The 20,554-nt window shown below is 33.4% G+C and overlaps 1 protein-coding gene across 1 annotated transcript; it reads left to right on the top strand.

Moving 5' to 3' along the window:
* The first annotated feature begins 615 nt into the window (after nt 1-615).
* On the top strand, nt 616-5,808 carry LOC149900336 (uncharacterized). Its single transcript, XM_090113417.1, has 2 exons — nt 616-2,569; nt 2,780-5,808. The coding sequence occupies exons 1-2, from the start codon at nt 616-618 to the stop codon at nt 5,806-5,808; spliced, it is 4,983 nt and encodes a 1,660-aa protein (XP_089969543.1).
* Nucleotides 5,809-20,554: the final 14,746 nt, after the last annotated feature.

Here is a 20,554-nt window from a genome sequence, read left to right on the forward strand (position 1 = left end):
TACTGTTTGATCAATGCTATTCTTAGTCCGTATCATTAATAAGATGACATTTTCTTACAAATATTTCCTCGTAGGGAGTGTTATTTGAATTGGGGATAAATTCTTAAAGATATTTATCGCTTTTTGCGTTTGTGTGATACAATGTGACGCAATAATGAAATAACTTCCTTATAATTATTGTTTACGACGTTTGTTTTCGACCTACCGTCACTTTGTGTTATATTTTTTTTGTTCACACGAATTGCAATTTGCATTGTCATTATTCATTATCATTTGTGTCATCTTAACGTTTTGTTGGTTGGAATTAAAGTGAAAGCGATACCTAAAAAGGGAGTTTTTGTTCATGGTCCTTACGATTGCCGGATATAATATATAATATATAACGATACTGGAGAATACTGGCTTTGGAGTTACGACAATATCGATGAAATTATTATTGGTGGATTACGATTTACGACTAATAGTCTAATAGTACGTACATACAACTATAACGGTCAGCGTTACATCGAGTTGGGTGTTCTATCATCGTGTCTTCACATCTGCATCTGGAGGTTATTTTGTGTATAAGTGCTGTGAGTGAGTAAATAAGTGGACAAACCTTTTTGTATTTGAAAGATGGAATCTTATATTAAAGTGCAAAACAATATATATGATCGAATTACAAAAGCTAGATCTAATTTTAAGAAATCGCCTAAAGAACGTTTAGCGAATGATGCGTATTTATCGACAAGATTAGATGCGCTTGAAGAACTTTGGTCTCAGTTTTTGCAAACTCACACGCAAATTATTCAAGTTTCGGAAAGTGATAAATTGAATGCTACTACTTATGTCAAGGCTGATACATATGGCAATTGCGAAGAACAATACATCGATTATAAGTATGAGTTGCGGGAAGCTCGAGCTAATTTAGTTAAATCAACCACTGTACATCATGCGCCAGAGGGCAGCACCACAGCTTCAGATTCGAAACAACAAGGTTTTAAATTACCAAAGATTGCTATTCCACATTTCTCCGGGAAATATGCAGAATGGACGAGCTTTCGAGACCTGTTTTTGTCACTGGTACATAGTAACCCTACATTGGATGATGTTCAACGCTTACATTATTTAAAATGTCAACTCACTGGAGAAGCGGAACAGTTCTTGCGACACATACCAATAACTGCAGAAAATTATAATTTATGTTGGAAACAGCTTGAAGATCGGTACAGCAACAAAAAGTATCTTGCCAATTGTATCTTAAAGAAATTTATGAATCAAAAAACTGTAACAACTGAATCAGCTACAGCGTTACGCGAAATATTAGATACTACTAATGAATGTATGTTTGCACTTAAAAATTTGTCAATAGATGTAAGTACTTGGGACACTATTGTTATTTATATTGTAAGCTTAAAATTAGATTCCGAGTCCCGTAAGCAGTGGGAACTGCAAAGTAGTAAAAATTGTAATTTATTACCAACATATAAAGAATTTGTAGAATTTTTAGAAATCCGCTCACGTTCATTAGAATTTATTGATCCTAAGGTAGCTAAACAAAATAGTCAACAATATAGAACTAATGTTACTCCGAAAGCGTTTCATATTTCAAATTTAAAATGTATTTATTGTTCTGATGATCATCATTTAAGAAATTGTAAAAGTTTTTCAAGAGAAATGACTGATACTCGACGGAATTTTGTCCAATCACATAATCTTTGTTTTAATTGTCTTGGTGCAGGTCACAATGTATATTCGTGTCGCCAGTCTTCCAGGTGTCGTATTTGCAAGAAGAAACATCATTCTTTACTACATCCCAAAAATGTATCGCTTCCGTCGGAGCCTCAAATGAGTGAGGCAGAATCAGATGCTAAGGAAGCAACAGCATCTACATCAACACAGGTAAAAAATATTAATAATATCAGAGCCTGCTTTTCACGTTTCAGTGGACAAGTTTTACTTGCCACCGCATTAGTTAATGCCAGGTCACACACAGGCTCATTGATCACGTTAAGATGTCTCATTGATCAAGGATCACAGGCTTCATTTTTGACTGAAGCCGCAGTTCAACTTCTTGGGCTAAGAAAGATTCCACACAAAAGCTCCATTATTGGTTTGGGTAGTGATCACTCAAGTTCTGTTGCCTCTAAAGCGAGGGTAGAAATTGAGATTCAATCACGCCATTGCAACTTTAAAATTTGCGTCCAAGCTTTTGTACTCAATAAGCTCACCTCAGTACTTCCGGAAAGGAATGCTGTTGTTAGTCTTAGTCCTGAAGTTTCTAAATTAGTTTTAGCAGATCCTTTCTTTGCAATACCAAATAAAATTGACATGCTCCTTGGAGCAGATGTTTATGGTCAGATTTTGCTTGAAGGTCTGATCAAGGATTCACCCAGTGCATTAATCGCGCAAAATACACAGCTGGGCTGGATTCTATCGGGTCCAATTCAATCCAGATCGAGCTCCAGCACTATTTGGTGCAATCATATTCATCAAAATGATGAATACGAACTTATGAAGAAGTTTTGGGAGCTTGAATCGGATCAATTTGCCTCTGATAAATCACTTCTTACAGAGGAGGAAATTAAATGTGAGAGTATATACACATCAACTACTAGGAGAGATAGTTCAGGACGCTATATAGTTAATTTACCATTTCGAACCGATGATCCAAATTGCAAATATGGTAATTCAAAGGCTATTGCAATAAAACAATTTAATCGGCTTGAGAATAATTTATTAAAAAATCCCAAACTTAAGGCTGAGTATGCTGCTGTCATAAAAGAATATAAAAATTTAGGTCACGTGGAAACTGTGCCATCACATGAAGAAGATTCAGCTGATGCTGTTTACTTACCTCACCATGCAGTGATCCGAGAGGATAAGGATACTACCAAGGTCCGAGTTGTCTTCAACGCTTCTTGTCCAGGAACCAATGGCATCACATTGAATGACGAACTCATGGTAGGCCCATCGCTACAACCTGACTTACGTCACATTATAATGCGTTGGCGTCAATATCCAATTTGTCTTGTCGCTGACATTATAAAAATGTATAGACAGGTAAAAATATCTGAATTACATACAGATTTTCAACGTTTTGTGTGGCGCGAAGATCCAGATCAAAGACTGCAGCATCTGCGCCTCTTACGAGTTACCTTTGGAACGGCTTCAGCACCTTATCTCGCTGTGAAATCATTACAGCAAGTTGCACACGACGATGGAGTAAAGTATCCGCTGGCTGCTGAAAGGGTACTTCATGATTTTTACATGGATGATTTTATGTCAGGCTGTTTTTCTGTGGAAGAAGGTAAGCAAATTTATAAGGAAATAACACAACTTCTCCAAGGAGGTGGATTTGTTTTGCAAAAATGGAGCAGTAATAGCGAAGATATACTTAAAGAGATTAATGAAGATGTTGAAGATCAATCAGAAAACCTGAAACTAAAAATAGATGAAATCATGAAAATTTTAGGACTTACCTGGAACCGAAGAACTGATGAATTTGAATACTTAGTACACCTTCCACCGCTCTCTCCTCCTGTAACAAAAAGAAAAGTTATTTCAGAAATTTCTCGATTATTTGATCCTGTTGGTTGGCTTGCGCCAGTAATAATTTCAGCCAAAGTTTTTATACAAAAATTATGGCTCTCGGGAATTGAGTGGGATGATGAACTTCCTGCACAATTACTGAAGGACTGGCTCAAGTATAGAAGTGAATTAGATACACTTACCAAATTTAGTATCCCACGCTGGATCAACATCAATAATGATGATACAGTTCGCGAATTGCATGGCTTCTGCGATGCTTCAAATGTTGCATTTGCGGCAGTTGTGTACTTGCGAGTGGTTAACTCCAATGGGGGAATTAATGTTGCATTAATCGCTTCCAAAACAAAGGTAGCGCCCATTAAACAAGTTTCGATTCCGAGATTGGAGCTTTGTGGAGCTGTACTACTCACAAGACTGCTACTAGAAGTGTCTCAAGCCATGGGTATGGAGAAATCTTCTATTCATGCGTGGACCGACTCACAAATTGTGCTCGCTTGGCTTCAAGGACAACCTAGTCGTTGGAAAACCTTTGTCGCCAACCGTGTGTCGGAGATTATTACTTCGTTGGAACCGCAGCAATGGCAGCACGTATCTACCAAGGATAATCCTGCAGATTGTGCATCGCGTGGCGGAACGCAATGGGATGTTCAACTCTGGAAGGAAGGGCCGAAGTGGCTGCAAGTAAAGGATATAAATTTTACAAGAGGTCAAATAGAAGATACACATCTAGAAGAAAGAAAAATGAAAATTTGTTTAATAAATACTCACGCTGATGAAGCAGATCCCGAAGAAGAAATATACTCACGGTTTTCATCTTTGAGAAGACTGCTCCGGGTTACTGCACTCTGTAAAAGACTAATTAAAAGGATGAGAAAAAAGGAAGTAGAAGATCAGAAGGATTGGATAACAAGTTTTGAAATAAGAGAAAGTTTAAAAGTATGTATTAAAAGATGCCAAGAAAAACATTTCGGTGAAGAGCTTGCAGATTTAAGAAATAAAAAAGAAATAAATAAAAAAAGTAGACTTACCTCACTTAATCCAATAATTGACGAAGACGGTATTCTACGAGTAGGTGGCAGACTGCAGCAGGCAATCCTTAGTGATGAGAGAAAACATCCTATCATTCTTCCTCGCAAATCACAGTTTACAACTTTGATTATTGCGGATGCTCATGAGAGAACATTTCACGGCGGTCCCCAATTGATGCAAAATTATTTGCAATCAAAATACTGGATAATAGGTGCGAAGGATTTAATACGGCTGTGTGTTCGTAAATGCGTTCGTTGTGTACGATATGCCGCTCGCACAAGACACCAGTTGATGGGACAACTACCGGTTGAAAGATCTACTGCTTGTCGACCTTTCTTAAAGAGTGGAGTAGACTATGCAGGGCCTATTAATATAAGAACCTCTAAAGGCAGAGGTAATCGGTCATTCAAGGGATATATTTGCTTATTCATTTGTATGGCCACACGCGCTATCCATCTCGAAGCAGTAAGTGACCTTACAGCTCAGGGATTTCTAGCAGCGTTTAAGCGTTTTATAGCACGCCGTGGTCATTGTGCTGAAGTATGGAGCGATAATGGGACAAATTTTGTGGGTGCAGCACGAGAACTCAAATCTTTATATTCTCATGAGAGGTCCAGTATAGTGAAGGAAATTGCAGATCAACTGGCTACAAATGGGACTGAATGGCATTTTATCCCTCCCCATTCCCCAAATTTTGGAGGACTATGGGAGGCAGGGGTAAAATCGACGAAACATCATTTAAGACGCATTGTTGGGAATTCAACCTTAACATTCGAAGAAATGACAACATTACTTTGTCAAATAGAATCTTGTCTGAATTCTCGGCCTATTTCTAAAATTACTGAGAGTCCAGACAATCCAATCCCACTAGCACCAGGACACTTTTTGGTGGGAGAACCTTTGGTTTTACCCCCTGATGTCAATTACGAAACATCCAATATCACAAATCTCAGACGGTGGCAAATGACTCAAAAAATGACACAAGATTTTTGGCGTCGTTGGTCAAATGAATATTTGACTCAGTTCTACCATCGTTATAAATGGAACAATATTGTTCCTGAACCTACAATTGGAGGTTTAGTGTTAGTAGTGGAGGATGATCTTCCACCTGGAAGATGGTTATATGGTATTATAGTTGAAAAACATCCCGGATTGGACGGAATTACGCGAGTTGTCAGTCTTAAATGTAAAAACAATGTAATTAAACGTCCTGTTTCTAAATTGTGTTTTTTGCCAATTACCAACTAATGTTGATTTTTTTTGTTGGCTCTCGAGCCTCATATTATGTTCGTATTAGCACGTATTAGTAAGAAAGCATGCAATGTGGTAATATTTTATTTTGTATTTTTTCTGTATTTGATGTTAAACTCGTGTAAAGACTTTCGTTAGTATTCATGTTTTGATCGGTTAATTGTATTAAGGAAAATTTTGAAAATTTGTCCTTGGTGGGCTGTATGTTTACGACGTTTGTTTTCGACCTACCGTCACTTTGTGTTATATTTTTTTTGTTCACACGAATTGCAATTTGCATTGTCATTATTCATTATCATTTGTGTCATCTTAACGTTTTGTTGGTTGGAATTAAAGTGAAAGCGATACCTAAAAAGGGAGTTTTTGTTCATTATTATTTAATACAGAAATATACACAGTATAAAACACATTCTGACATCAATCATATTTAAATTAAATTCATAAGTACATTATGATAAATTTACGAGATTTGTTCTAATATAATTAGGTAGTTACAAAACTTTATGATGATTATGTTGAGTACACGCTTCAACATAGTTGTTGAATTCTTAGAAATGTACTTATAAATTGTTAAATCGTTCATTTTCATTGCTATTCAAGACCTATACTTAACTTTATCATATTTGTTTAATTATAATGTAAATTGGCTATTTGAGTTTAGTTAAAAGTATTTATTATCTAGTTATGCCCGCGGTTACACCCGCGAAAAAAATTATGGTAGAAACTTTCATCTCCTATTTTGACAATTTATTGACAGAGTTTTGAGTTTTGACAAAAAAGATTTTGTTTCCTCCTGTTTTTCAACTTTTTAATGCATATCGAAATAAAGAAAACGCTTACATCCTATATGCCAACACCATATCCACATAAAAATTCAAGTATACAATAAGATTGATTTTAATAAGTACCAACTCATTTTTACAATTATACAGTCCTTTAAAGCTGTCCATAGCCATCATCGACCCTGCGATCTTAGCAGTGTTGTCAAAACGTCATCTATTTAACCACAAAGGTTAGGTTAGAGGTATCGGCACCTTACCAACCCCCAGCGACCAGGGGTCAACCGCCTCATTAGCCGGATTATCTTGTCACTCATTAACGAGGGTTGGCCAACCCGGCCAGAATCTGTATGACTAGCTGAGGAAGGAAGAGCTTTAAAAACTAGTTATAGATTAATACTAGCTTTCCGCCCGCGGCTTCGCCCGTTGTGTCTAAAACCTAATCTATACTATGTCTATACTAATATTATAAAGCTGAAGAGTTTGTTTGTTTGAACGCACTAATCTCGGGAACTACTGGTCCGATTTGAAAAATTCTTTCGGTGTTAGATAGCCCATTTATCGAGGAAGGTTATAGGCTATATTTCATCACGCTACGGGCAACAGGAGTGGAGCCACGGGGGTGAAACCGCGCGGAGCAGCTAGTAAAGTATATGCTAAAACTTTCCTCTTGAATAATTGTATCTAATAAAAAAACTGCATCAAACATTGCCACGTTTAATCAAATATAAATATATTTAGTAATGGCGGCATTGCTTATTACCTGGTTAAGTTCACATCTGCATTTTAGTAGTGAAAATAGGTTCAAATATGCAATAAAAAATGTATCAAATTTTATTTCAAACTAGCGGTCATCCCTGGCTTTACCTGTGGTACATGTTTAAGTTTTCTCTCCATGAGAATCATCTTCGTACTTCAAGGAATATTATAAAAAAAATAATTATGGAAATTGGTCCACCCGTTCACGTGTGATGCCGTAACCAAGGGAAATAGGGATACATTTTTATATATACAGAAAATTTCAATAAAATTATTACAGGTATAAATGATTATAATATAGCAACTAAACATAAAGGTATAACAGATCCCTTTTATAGAGTAAATAACGCCTACGACTTCGTGCCCGCGGAGTGTGGACAAATATCCACAAATATAATAATTTTATCGATAGAACTTTAATTCGCTCCGACTATTTCTCGGTTTATTTATCGGATACCTTCTCATATTTCTATTAATAAAATCATTCTGAAATGTATGTAATTTTTACATTGATATGAATTACAGTCAGTTAGTCTGTCTGTAAATGTAACTCAAACATGCGTTTAGATAGTAGATAATTATTTGAGTGTAACTGTGACTGATGTTTATTATAGCAATCTTTAGCACTAAAACTTAATAATTGTTTTATTTAACAGCTCAAAAATGTGAAAGTTAACAAGCTAATAATATTACGGGTACATAATATCCTGTTCAAAATGTGTTGTTAATCACTTGCCACTTACCTACAACTTCCAAAGATTAGCGAACACAAGTGTTCACATGATTTGCTCCCTTTCTAGTGACACACCTGCCTCCTCAAAAATAGATCACATCCTTCTAAATAGAAAAAAACGTGTTCAAGTAGAGATCAGGCTGCGCAGATGGGCCTACCTATCCGTTCAACCTTCAACCTTACCCTCTTGCAATAAGAGTGTTATATTTGTCAACAAAACGGTATCAGGTTTCAGGCTTCCTGTGAGATATTGTTGATAGAAAGTTAAATGTTATTGTGGATATCTAATGCGGGCGTATTTAAAAGACTTTGTATTCTTACACCCGGCGTGTTACATTTTAGTGAAACGAAAAGAGAAAATGACCGTAAAATATAAATAATTTGTTCTAGAGTGAAGCAGTGACCTCTTACGGTTTCATATGAAACTTTTTCATAGAATTTCATGCTCTTGATATGAAACATTAAGTTAATAAGGTACCTACTAAATATTATAATAAAAGAATTACAGTGAACTGTTTAATAACTTACTTGTTAATAAAATAAAACTGTTTTTGTTAAAACACTCACTATCGTTGCAAAAATACAGAAAAATGTAATAAAACAAAACAAATTTTCATTTGGTTGTAATAACAGAATAAGCTCCTACTAATCATCCATCATTCATTGATTGATAGCTCGTTCTATATATATAGAGAAACTATTTCTAACATCGACCATTAGCCATCCCCGGATTTCAAGTTAATTTATTTTTCAAATACTTCGTCAGATTTATAATAATGAAGGAAAAGGTCCCTTTGCCACCGAAATAATACCTTCATATAATGTAGATATGAGTTCAATAAAAATTTCAACAAGTTTTGCATTGAAATAAATACAATATATTTAATTATTATGGTAACCGATTTGTAAAGTCATTCTAAAAAATATCTTCCTAACCATTACATTACCAATTTGTAATTTGACAACATTCAAAGTTAATAAGAAAAACAATTAATCCTGAAACTGACTGAAATCAAGCAAAAATAATAAACTCGCTCTCTACATGCACAAAATTCGAATTTCACATAAATTCGGATCCAAATTTTTAGTCCCCGTAACTTGCCGACAAATTCGTATGAACGAAGCAAGTTACGGTCAAATATTTACCCCAAATCAAACTTTATGCAGATTGCAGATTCAAATAGATATTATATGTAACTGAAATGAGTTACTGTAAATATCTACGTTAGGGTAAATATGATTTATTTATTTATATTATAATTTATATTTTATATTATATTTATCCAGATAATTTAGTCACTTCAATGTACTTTTACTAACATAATAAAATCGTCGATAAAGACAGTGAAAAGGTAGCTGCAATTAAACAAATAACTTACAACAACAATTAGCAACATTCATCATTTTTTTTATTTACGTATATCATAAGATTTTTTCTCATAATGATTACCTACCTCCGTATTATTACGGAATCGATTACTTTTTCAGCCTGATAAACTAAACTTTTTACACATAATAGAAATAACCAATAAGGTTCCTTCATGTAGGTACCTATAGTTGAGTTTAAGAGTAATAAATAAATAAATAATGAATACGTTAATTTTTGATGTAATAGAGCTCTTCCCTAAAATATCAGTTAAACACAAATCTATTCAATATCTAGTTTGTCTGAATGTGGTTATTCTATAAATACTTGAACCTTGGTCTTCTACGAAGATAGTGCAGTCGATAGCTTCTAATAGTAGAACGGCGTCTTGTTTCGTCTTCTGAGCTATTCTGTGTATCAAAAACTATCTGTCAAATAAATTTCATTTGGTTATCAAAAGTATGAAGGTGATGAAAAAAAATCGATAAAAGTTAATTTAATTAAAAATAGCCATGACCACTTTTCGATAGGCAAGCAATTATAGGCATATTTTTTTATAAAAAGTATTTAAGTAATAAAAAATACGTCTCATCTGGATAACAGATCGGTGAAGGACGATCTAACACGGGCTCTTAGACCATTAAGTATTTTGAACGATGTACTTTTCCAATAGAATGTTACACGCGTAATTTCTACGAAGGCTACTTGAAAAGTAAATATTTCCATGGATACATATAAAGTTGAAACGAATGTTTCCACGTGTATTTTTCCAAGACAATCATATTTTTTTTATTTAAACGTAGGAAAACATTCTTGCAACATTGACTGTCCTAAGTCATGCGTTTAAGCTGTTTGTTTATTTCTTTATTTATTTATTTAGAGGTATTCAGATGTATATCTAAAATAAATAACAATTTTATGTTTTCTTATTGTGAAGGAATTTTTAAATTCGGTCGAGTACTTTTAACATAAATCGTAATGAACAAATTACACATTAAAGGTTACATTTACAGTTGATTTTAAAACGAATACAGCTCCTTATTTAAAATGTTGCTTTGTACTTTAAATAGCCTACATGAACTAAATCAATCTCATTCAACTCGGAGGTGAAAAAGTTGGTCCATGGGAACGGTGGGAAAAAATAAAGGTTGTAATACGAGGACCGGAAGCCGACGATCGGATGTGACCACCGCATACAGCCTACATCTGGCAAACGGGATTGTGGCCCATGAGATTTATTAATTTTTCTTTATTTTCGATGTTGTTGCGTTGTTTAAATTGGATAAGCGGATTATAGAATTAATAACGGAAATTGTTTGCTTTTGACGTACGTAGGTATTTACAGCCTTAAAAAGGAGGTTCGAAATTCGACTTTATTTTTTTGTTTGAAACCTCATAACTTTCGACTGGGTGAACCGATTTTGATGATTCTTTTTTTATTTGAAAGCTGGTGCCTTATGGTTAAAAATCCAGTCCAGTTCTCACAATTTGAAGGAGGCTTAGTGCTGTATTAAAAAAAAGACGTGTGGCACTCGGGGACTGCTGCGGTAAAGCTATTGCATAGCATGCCTTCAAGCCACACCTCCGAGCCCGTCGGAGTGGGGAGCGTGAGGTTTTTTCGTTACGGAATTTCTCGATTCGGTCCCCGCGCTCAAGGCCTGCGATAGAAGCTATGCAATAGCTTAATAATTATTCCATTTAAACTTCTGTTTTGCTTTTTAATTCTGATTTCTATACATATAAACTTAGCGATATATGCTATGTTGAACCATTCATCATGTCCAATCCAAACACACGGCTTCACTAAAAGATAGATAGGTACTAAAGGTATATTTCTCTTTCATTGATAAGGGATAACTGCGAGCTAAGCTAACACACAACCTCATCTAACACTTTGAAGATGACATATTATACGTACCTATCCCTTAATACATCAATTTCATTTTGTCCACTTTATAATTAAGATACAAGTTATTAGGTGTTTATTTAAAAGTAATTGTATGAAAACTAATATGAAAACCTAATATTATTCAACGTTAGTCCAATAAGATTTTTCTGCAATGGGTCTTGGTGCGGATTTTAAATGCGGCAGTAGAGTTTGTGAACTAGGTATAAACTCTCAGGTAATTAAATATGTTTACAATTAAATTAAATACTGCATGGAAGATTTTGCTGTTTCATGCGTATTCCGTTTTTTTATATCCTTCTTTACTTTATTTGTTCTATATAAGGTGTAGGTACTTTAGTACTACATAAGGTGTACTTTAAGGCTTATAATAAGTACTAAAGTACACCATATAAAGAACAAAATAAAGTACTACACCACAACACATACTTACTGTCAAAATTTCCATAAATCACAGTTTAAAAGTCAGGCACTTATCATGTTTATAGTATCGTATACGTTCAAACTCAAACTCAAACATATATTTATTCAATTAGACTTCTTCTAGAAGCACTTTTGAAACGTCATTACGTTCTAATAAGTTCTAAAAATATAAGTATCCAGCTATTCTAGTATACAATGGTGTTATGTGATAATGGCCTGTAAAGGTGGGTCGGCCGATCTCTAAATTATGCATAGTCTCATGACCGGAGGCTTCTTACATACATGGGACGTCTCGACGACTTGTTAGAGGTTTTATCGCATCATAGTATGTTAAACATACAGAATAAAGTTAATTTGTTATGCAATTTTCTCGAATATCGTAATATATATAAATCTCGTGTCACAATGTTTGTCCTCAATGGACTCCTATACCACTTAACCGATTATAATAAAATTCGCACACCATGTGCAGTTCGATCCAACGCGAAGCCGGGGCGGACCACTAGTTTATTATAAATATCTATATAGTCTGTGGTAATCAACACGTAAGGATCGCAGAAACGGTTCGTCGTTTTTGAGTGATTCTTAAAAAATGCCAACTAACTCTATCATGAAATCCATTACATATGTCCCGCTAAAATGTCTATTTTTTGTTACTTAATTTTTTTTTTCAAAACAATCACGTAACATTTTTTAAATTGCCAATATATAATCAATTTCATTGCTTGGAGTTCGTACACTAATAATAATTTATTTTACATATATGTATTGTAAAATTAACTTTATTAGTTTAGTAACTTTATAGTCTAAGTAAAAACTAATGAACGGGAAATCCTCTCGCTTAGTCAGCGGGTTTCCCTCTATACTGACGTTTCAACAAGCCTTAAAGCCTTCGAGGAAATGGCTATTACTATTCAAGTTTAATCAATACTAGAGTAAAACTGTAAAAACCTGACCTGAAACAGTGCTGTAGTTTTAAAAAGCCAAGTTTGTAGGTTAAACTGATCTATATTTTAAAGTAAGTACGTACCAATGTTTGTACTAGACGACAAAGACAAATAAGTGTGCAAATAAGGGTTAGATATGACATGTGTTTTAGAATAACTTCTAAATTACTTGTCATCAATTTCATAGATGAAGGATCGTCGTCAGTTTTATCACAGAATGTTTTATCATTTTCTGTGTATGAACTATAGTCAATCTAAATTCAAATAGCGTCCTTGAGCCATAACTTTAAACTTTTTAAAATGATTGTACATAGGTTTAGTTGCTTCGTAAATTAAAATTTTGGGATATCAAATATTTATGACGACTTAATCTTTATATATAAAAATGAATCGCAAAATGTGTTGGTAAGCGCATAACTCGAGAACGGCTGAACCGATTTCGATAATTCTTTTTTTATTATATTCCTTGAAGTACGAGGATGGTTTTTATGTAGAGAAAACGTAAATATGTACCACGGGCGAAGCCGGGGCGGACCGCTAGTTTTAAATAAAATTGAACAAGAGAACTTATATCTATAAAAAATGTCACTTTAGCGCTAGCTACTAGGTAGTTAATATTCTGTGATTTAGCTAACACACTGCCTACACATTAGTACGAAGTTTTGAGCATGATTACACAGATTACTAAATGAAGTATACGCATTGCATTTCAATCAAAAGCTCTCTAATGCACATTACTCTGCATCTTTGAAACACAGATCAAAAGCAACAAAATGAGCAACCGTAACGAGCCCAAACCCTTCGCGAACAATGGGCTAGGAGTGAAAATGCATGTAGTCGAGTGATTGCAATTAAAGTTTTGAAAAATTAACAGCGTTCAATGTATGACGCACCGTCGCGCCCCGACGCATTGCTGCCCTGCCCTGTGAGAGATGCTATAGATACTGGAAGAGACATAAATTAGGTTATGACTGAAATAAATATAAACATTTTTTTTGTCAGTAATTTTGCGTGGTTTGTAGAGTTATTGGTTGTGTAATTTTGAGAATGTAGGTAGTATTGTATATGTTTATAATTATTGAGATAGTGGTAGTTTTTTTTAAGAAGGAATGTTGTATTTCATTCACACATTCATACATATTATAATCATTTGTTAGTTTCTCAATTTTATTTGTTTTTATAATAAAAGCCCTTAAATAAAAATAAATTTATCACCAAATAGGTAACAAATTACCCCAATTAATATCTTCATAATATATTACTATGATGATGGACTCGATGATCGAATGACCCAATGCTGGTACTGGTCATTCTCTTAGCAGTATAACTTTCACATCAATTTCAATCATTTTTACTTCTTAATGTGTTAATAATAATTAATTAACATTTATAGTTTTCGATCCTTCAACAAGTTAAATTAAACAAAATATCATGATCACATCCAGTTAACATATACCATCGATATTACCCTCCAATGAGAATTTAAAATTAAGGCCTTGGACCGCTAATTACTGTATAGTGTAGTTAGTTTATACAGTTCAACATTTGTTTATATTTACTTAGTTAACTATTCGACATAATATTAAGTTTTTAAGCTATTGCATAGCTTCTATCGCGGGCATTGAGCGCGGGGACCGAATCCAGAAATTCCGTAACGAAAAAACCTCACGCTCCCCACTCCGACGGGCACGGAGGTGTGGCTTGAAGGCATAGCATGAAATAGCTTTACCGCGGCAGTCCCCGAGTGCCACACGTTTTTTATTTACTTTTTATTGATTGGTTAGAGAAATTGATATATATATATATATAATTATGTACTATTTAACACTTTTAGATAATTCTGGTACAACTGTAACTAGAAAATAATTGTTTTTAGATTACATTCTTCTTCCTTTATTTTGTCATAATAAACAAATAGATTAATAATTCATTTTCATGTTGAAAAAAATCATACAACATCCTTAAATAATTATATTAAAAACTTGTAGGAATCACGCATTTCCTATCTTATTTGATTTCCAGAAAAAATCTTTCAAATTATAAAACGTTGAAACAAAAATAATTTTTAACTAATTTAAACGAATTTGTTGCATTTTCGTCTAATTTCTTATTAATTTAGAATGCAGATACACTGCTATAGCGGATTTTTTAGTATTGTACCTACATACTTTTTGTTATTAAAGCTTAATACATAACAGTATGTAAATATGAAAAAAATCTATTGTTATCTACATATTAAATATAAATTCATGGAATTTGTTTTTCTTTTAATTGAAGTTTTTCCCAAAGAGCACTTAGAGCAAGATCTATGTAAACAAAATATTATCAAATCTATGGAAATCTGTTCGATTTCCAGCCAGCGAGGAAACACGTGCTAGTTCTCTGTAATATTAAAGGAAAATACTTGAAAATATTAAGCAAAAAAAAAGAAAACATTCACACATTAAGCTAATATTTCAGTGGTTACGTAAATAAAGAAATGTTTGAAGATAAAATCAACAGAAGACAAACTTCAACGCTTAATTTCAAGTCCTATAAAATACCTAATTCAATATTATCCTAGTCATCAAAATATTGTCAATACCTTGTTCAATTATGTGCAAATATAAACTTAATGTGAGAGTCCATAAAGCTTTATATTGCGCAATAAGGTTTTTTATTTAAGAAATTCTCCCCTTGTTTACTGAACACGCTAATCCTACGAGAAACCCTCTAGAGGCACGTCCTACCTGAATTTATTGTATTTTAATATGTGTTTTATATGGTAGCTTAAAACGTATATGAAACTAGTAAAGTTTAAAATGAAATAATGCCGTTTTGGAACAGAGCTAAATGTATATCGTTTTATCTGATAAAATGAAATTATGTATTTTTCATTATTATTATTTTTTTGAAAGTTAAACATTTATGAGCTTCTATATCTATACGGTACTTTGAATGATAAATTGCTTCTTTTTATCGAGTATCTTTTAACCCATTTTATAATAATGATACAAAATTAACACCAATTTCATAATGACTTCAAGCTTTTAAGCGTTGGTTTTAAGAGAGTTAAAGCCGTTATAGACATTTTGAAAAAGGAAAGCTTTGACGCAACTTTTTTAATTTGTCGAATGCATCACGCATAGGCATCATTCACCGGCCAGTATCAAAACGATAACAAAACAAACACAAAAGCTGTCGGCGTTCCTGAACGCATACACAGATAACCAATTCACAAAGTTTCACAACGCTTCGAAAACGGAACGTAATGCTTACACAACGAACGCACACATAGATTTTAGCCGGGGAAAATTACGCACACGTACAGAGCGGCCACTTTGTGCTGAGCTACCGCGTTTTGCTCGGGCGGTGAAGTTTGGGCTCGTTTGGGGCCGATTGAGATCGTGTCGCAGTTCAAGTTATTCTGGTCGGGAGTAGAGCGAGATGGCGGCACGCGGTGCACACAGGCGCAGCTAGCTTTCCCGGGCTCCGGCGTAGTACTACAGACACATTGATCCACAGCGGTCGTCTGGGAGCATCGATTCTGCAGCTTCCTGCAACGGTTGCCGTGACAACCGCCCACCTTTGCACCCCGCCTTCTCTATTTAACTACATGTTATTAGAAATTCTTGTTTCCTACCCGCGACGAGTATTTTCTATTATGATAGAGACATCTTTTGTTTTATACACTCACTGCAAATGAAAGGAAGGAGATGATTTTTAAAATTGAAAATATACACTTTTATAGTAATTTACTTAATGAAAGGAACATTATTATAGCTTTTCATACATATAGTTTATAGCTAAAATAGTAACAATTCGAATGCATTCCCTTCCAAAATATTTAAATACGTTCTTGTATATTTTCATGCTTTGAATTTTTTTTCAAAATATTTATTTTCTAGTCAAATAAATCAGGAAAACTGAAATGGGCGATGACTCCTGCTTACGAAGTTCATTAAAATTTCCGTCGAAGGTACAAAAAATCTACAAAGCATCATAATGGTCTTAAATTTCCACGTTGCATTCTATTTTTTCCGTGTGGCAAGCCCATAAAACCATTAGCAAATCGCACTGAAGAGCCGCCTGGCGCGCAGTAATACCGTCGAGCGGGAAAACGAGTGGGGAAGCTTTGTTTTAATTTGCTGTGTTGCCATCATTTGATCTTTATTTCGCCAGATTATATCGTTAATTAGTTACGAGCTGCGCGTTGGTATTAAAATGTATTTGTATCAACTGTCTTTGATAGTATTCAATTTGTGAATAACGATATCTAACATTAACGGTTTTTATAAAAAATCTGATGCGTGATTTTAATAATAACACATTATGCACAATGCAAGAATCACACCGAATGTTAGTTTATTAGTAGTTTATCATTTGAATAATTAACTTTATCGCAACTTTCTGATGACAAATTCTATGGAACTTTACTTATCTATACTAATATTATAAAGCTGAAGAGTTTGTTTGTTTGAACGCGCTAATCTCGGGAACTACTGGTCCGATTTGAAAAATTCTATAGGCTATATATTATCACGCTACGACCAACAGGAGTGGAGCCACGGGGATGAAACCGCGCGGAGCAGCTAGTTTATGATAATAATGTTCCTTATTTGTAATAAAGATTTCGTAGTTCTTCGGATTTTCTATACAACTTATTTTGAGTAAAAGTTTTCTTTGTGTAGAATACTGATTTAGTTACATTTTGTAAAGTTTCATATGAGGGTTCTTCTAATGAAATGTACCCTTTGCAAGCAACCTAAAATAATAAAAACCGATTCCACATTGCCTCCTGAAATTTATTTTTCAGTTGTAGTAAGTATTTTATATAAGACAAAATTTGAAATGCTGATTATTATAGAATGTCAAAATGATAAATAATACAAAAGCCACCGTTAACACTACCTGAGTAGCAGTGCAGCTCTTAAATTTTTTTTGTCTCGAGTAAAACTTGTAATAATATCGATTGTGCATATTTTTCATAAACATTTTTAGCGTCATGTTTATTTAACTCAATTATCTTTTGGGATATGATTTTATATCTATTGCACTACGAAATTAAAATAAGCTCTGAGTGGATACACACAATATTGACGTCAATTAGTAACTAGGTGTTAATCAAACATAATGCATGGCATATATTAGTTTAATCACGCTATGCATCATATATGCATCACTAATGATCTATGTATCATACCATATACAACAGTATTATGTACCTTTTTTTTATTTCAATTACCTCAAATGTAAGAGAGAAAAGTCATGACTCTACATTAATACACGTTTAATTCATAAGTTGTCTATGTACAAGGAATGAAATTGCTATTAAACCGAATTTATCTTCTCCACCATTTTTCATTCATTCATTTCCATTTTACCTATGAAATTTATCTTCGAATTATGGTGAATTTATTGTTTTTACAGTATACAAAGTAATGTACTAATAACCTTAACATTTTAACAAGATTTAAAAAATAAATGCATTGATACACTTTACTGAAAATATTATGAAATTATGTTCAATATCCCATTAGAGATATATTGATCATGTTTTGATAAACAATTGATATAGTTGTAATAGATTTTTTGATAACTTAATAAACCTAAAAACTAGCATAAAATCACTATTATTCGCAAGCTCTATTTCTCAAGTAGCTTGAAACAATTTCTAAATAATTTCTCAATAAACACAAGGGTACGGTAACCTACTAACGTCTAGAAACGCCCACGTCTTGGAATTCAGAGCTTTTCATCTTCAGCGATATAATACCACTTCATAGAGTATGAACATTTACTTGTTAAACTATCGAATACACTATATTCTTGAGATTTATCAAATTCTTTAAATAGTTTTTCAGTAAAGTAGTAGAAGAACAAACACAAACAAATTTTATCTCTATTGTGAGTTTTTAATTGTTTGATCATTTTAGGAACTTTCATATCTGATTAATGAAATTTATTTGAGTTAAAAAAAATTCAAAGAATTATTTAATCCCAACATCCAATGGTCCTACATCACACATTCGTAAAAAATATCCAGATATCCTTATATGTCAATTTCAAACTATCGGCAATAGTTCATTGATATTATATTCAGATAATATAAATTTTCATAAAATTACGTGTTTCCTGTGCAAAATCAATGGAAAATTGACGAACATTAATTCTGTTATGAGTTTCATTGCATTATTTATGTAAACACCATTATTGTAGCAATATGCAGATGTTATACGAGACCACATCCATTATTCGTACGAAAAATAACAATTATTTAAATTGTTAACTCAAATTGTAATTTTATTCTGGTTTCGTTTGAAATAAAATTATTGGTACTACTTAAACTTATTTATTTTGGTAGTTCATTATGAAAATATTGAATGCGTAGGCAATGTTTTTCTATATTTAGGTAAATTGATTTTGATAAGAATAGTCTTTATTAATCTTCATTGACAATATTTTTCTGATAAATAACTAGGGATAATAGAGATTTAAATAGCTAGCTTTCCAACCGCGTCTTTGTTCGCGTAGAGTACAAAATTTTATACTTCGTAGATGTTCAGAGGAGATATAATCTTCTTATATATAAAAATGAATCGTAAAATGTGTTGGTAAGCGCATAACTCGAGAACGGCTGAACCGATTTCGATAATTATTTTTTTATTATATTCCTTGAAGTACGAGGATGGTTTTTATGTAGAGAAAACGTAAATATGTACCACGGGCGAAGCCAGGGCAGACCGCTAGTTTTTTATAAATTTAGATGCTATTTTATCTCGTCAACCATTTATTTTAGCAAAATAGTGACTAGGTATTTAAAAGTATTTTGTCTCAAAATCTGTGCAGCGGTTTACTTATTCTCGCTCCAGATAAAAAAAAGACAAATATAAAAAAATACTTACCCGCGTTTTGGGGTCTATAAAATATCCGTATTGCATTACATAGACTACAAAATGCAAGTTGCATTACATAGACTTTAAAAAAAATATTCAACGTTCTGGTCACTTTTTAATTATATGTAAAGATGTCGATGAAACAATTATATACCTAATATAAATAAGGCTGAGTACAGAACTGACAGCTTTACCCTGACCTCTACAAGTAGCAGGTCTAAAACGGACAGCTCACCCTGACCTCCACAGGTAGCGGTCTAAAACTCTAAGGTCTACAATTTTTGCGTAATTGAGCAACAAACATAAACCTCCACAATTAAACTTACATACAGACGAAACTATATACCGGCACTAAGAGTGTTCTCAAGCCAAGCACAAAATTGCAGTCTAGTTTCTGAAAGAATTTCTTAGAGGTATTGTTTCCTGCACACAATGCCGATCTGGCCGACTGCTTTATGACTGCTTTATTTAAACCTTTTTAAAATATCTTGCGCACTTTTAATTATGCACCTGTGTCTGGAGACTTGGAGGTATATAATATGCTGTTCCTTGGAAGAGGATAGGTGTTGTATGAATTAAGTATCTAATAACACCGCACAAAAAATGCTGGAATAATTCCATGTGTTCTGTCACCAATTTCTTTAATTATACATACTTACGTCAGACACACTGTCGGACATTTCTTGCGGAAGTTTTCTTGCAGATGGACAAGTGGCCTTAGAGCCTTAAATATTTTTTTTTTTTTTATTAAAAAAAACCCATTCGATTTTAGTAATTATTAATACTACCTAGTTGGAGATTCTAGATAACAAGATTTGTTTACATCTGATCATTAATTTAATAAATCAGTAACAAATTGCGAATTAAATTCAAATTCAAATTATATTTATTTGCAAGAATGTAGTTACAAATTATAGATGTTTTAATTACAATATTATGTGGCTAATACATTCTA

The sequence above is a fragment of the Colias eurytheme genome, chromosome 19, assembly GCF_061535395.1.
Source record: "Colias eurytheme isolate Ceu_HAF_F1 chromosome 19, ilColEury1 Martin Lab GWU primary, whole genome shotgun sequence".
Taxonomy (NCBI): domain Eukaryota; kingdom Metazoa; phylum Arthropoda; class Insecta; order Lepidoptera; family Pieridae; genus Colias; species Colias eurytheme.

Bases quoted from the DNA above. Each gene is read 5' to 3' on its own strand.
- LOC149900336 (XM_090113417.1), top strand. From the start codon at position 616: ATGGAATCTTATATTAAAGTGCAAAACAATATATATGATCGAATTACA. The intron at 2,570-2,779 runs GTGAGAGTATAT...ATAAAAATTTAG, and splicing joins TACAGAGGAGGAAATTAAAT to GTCACGTGGAAACTGTGCCA.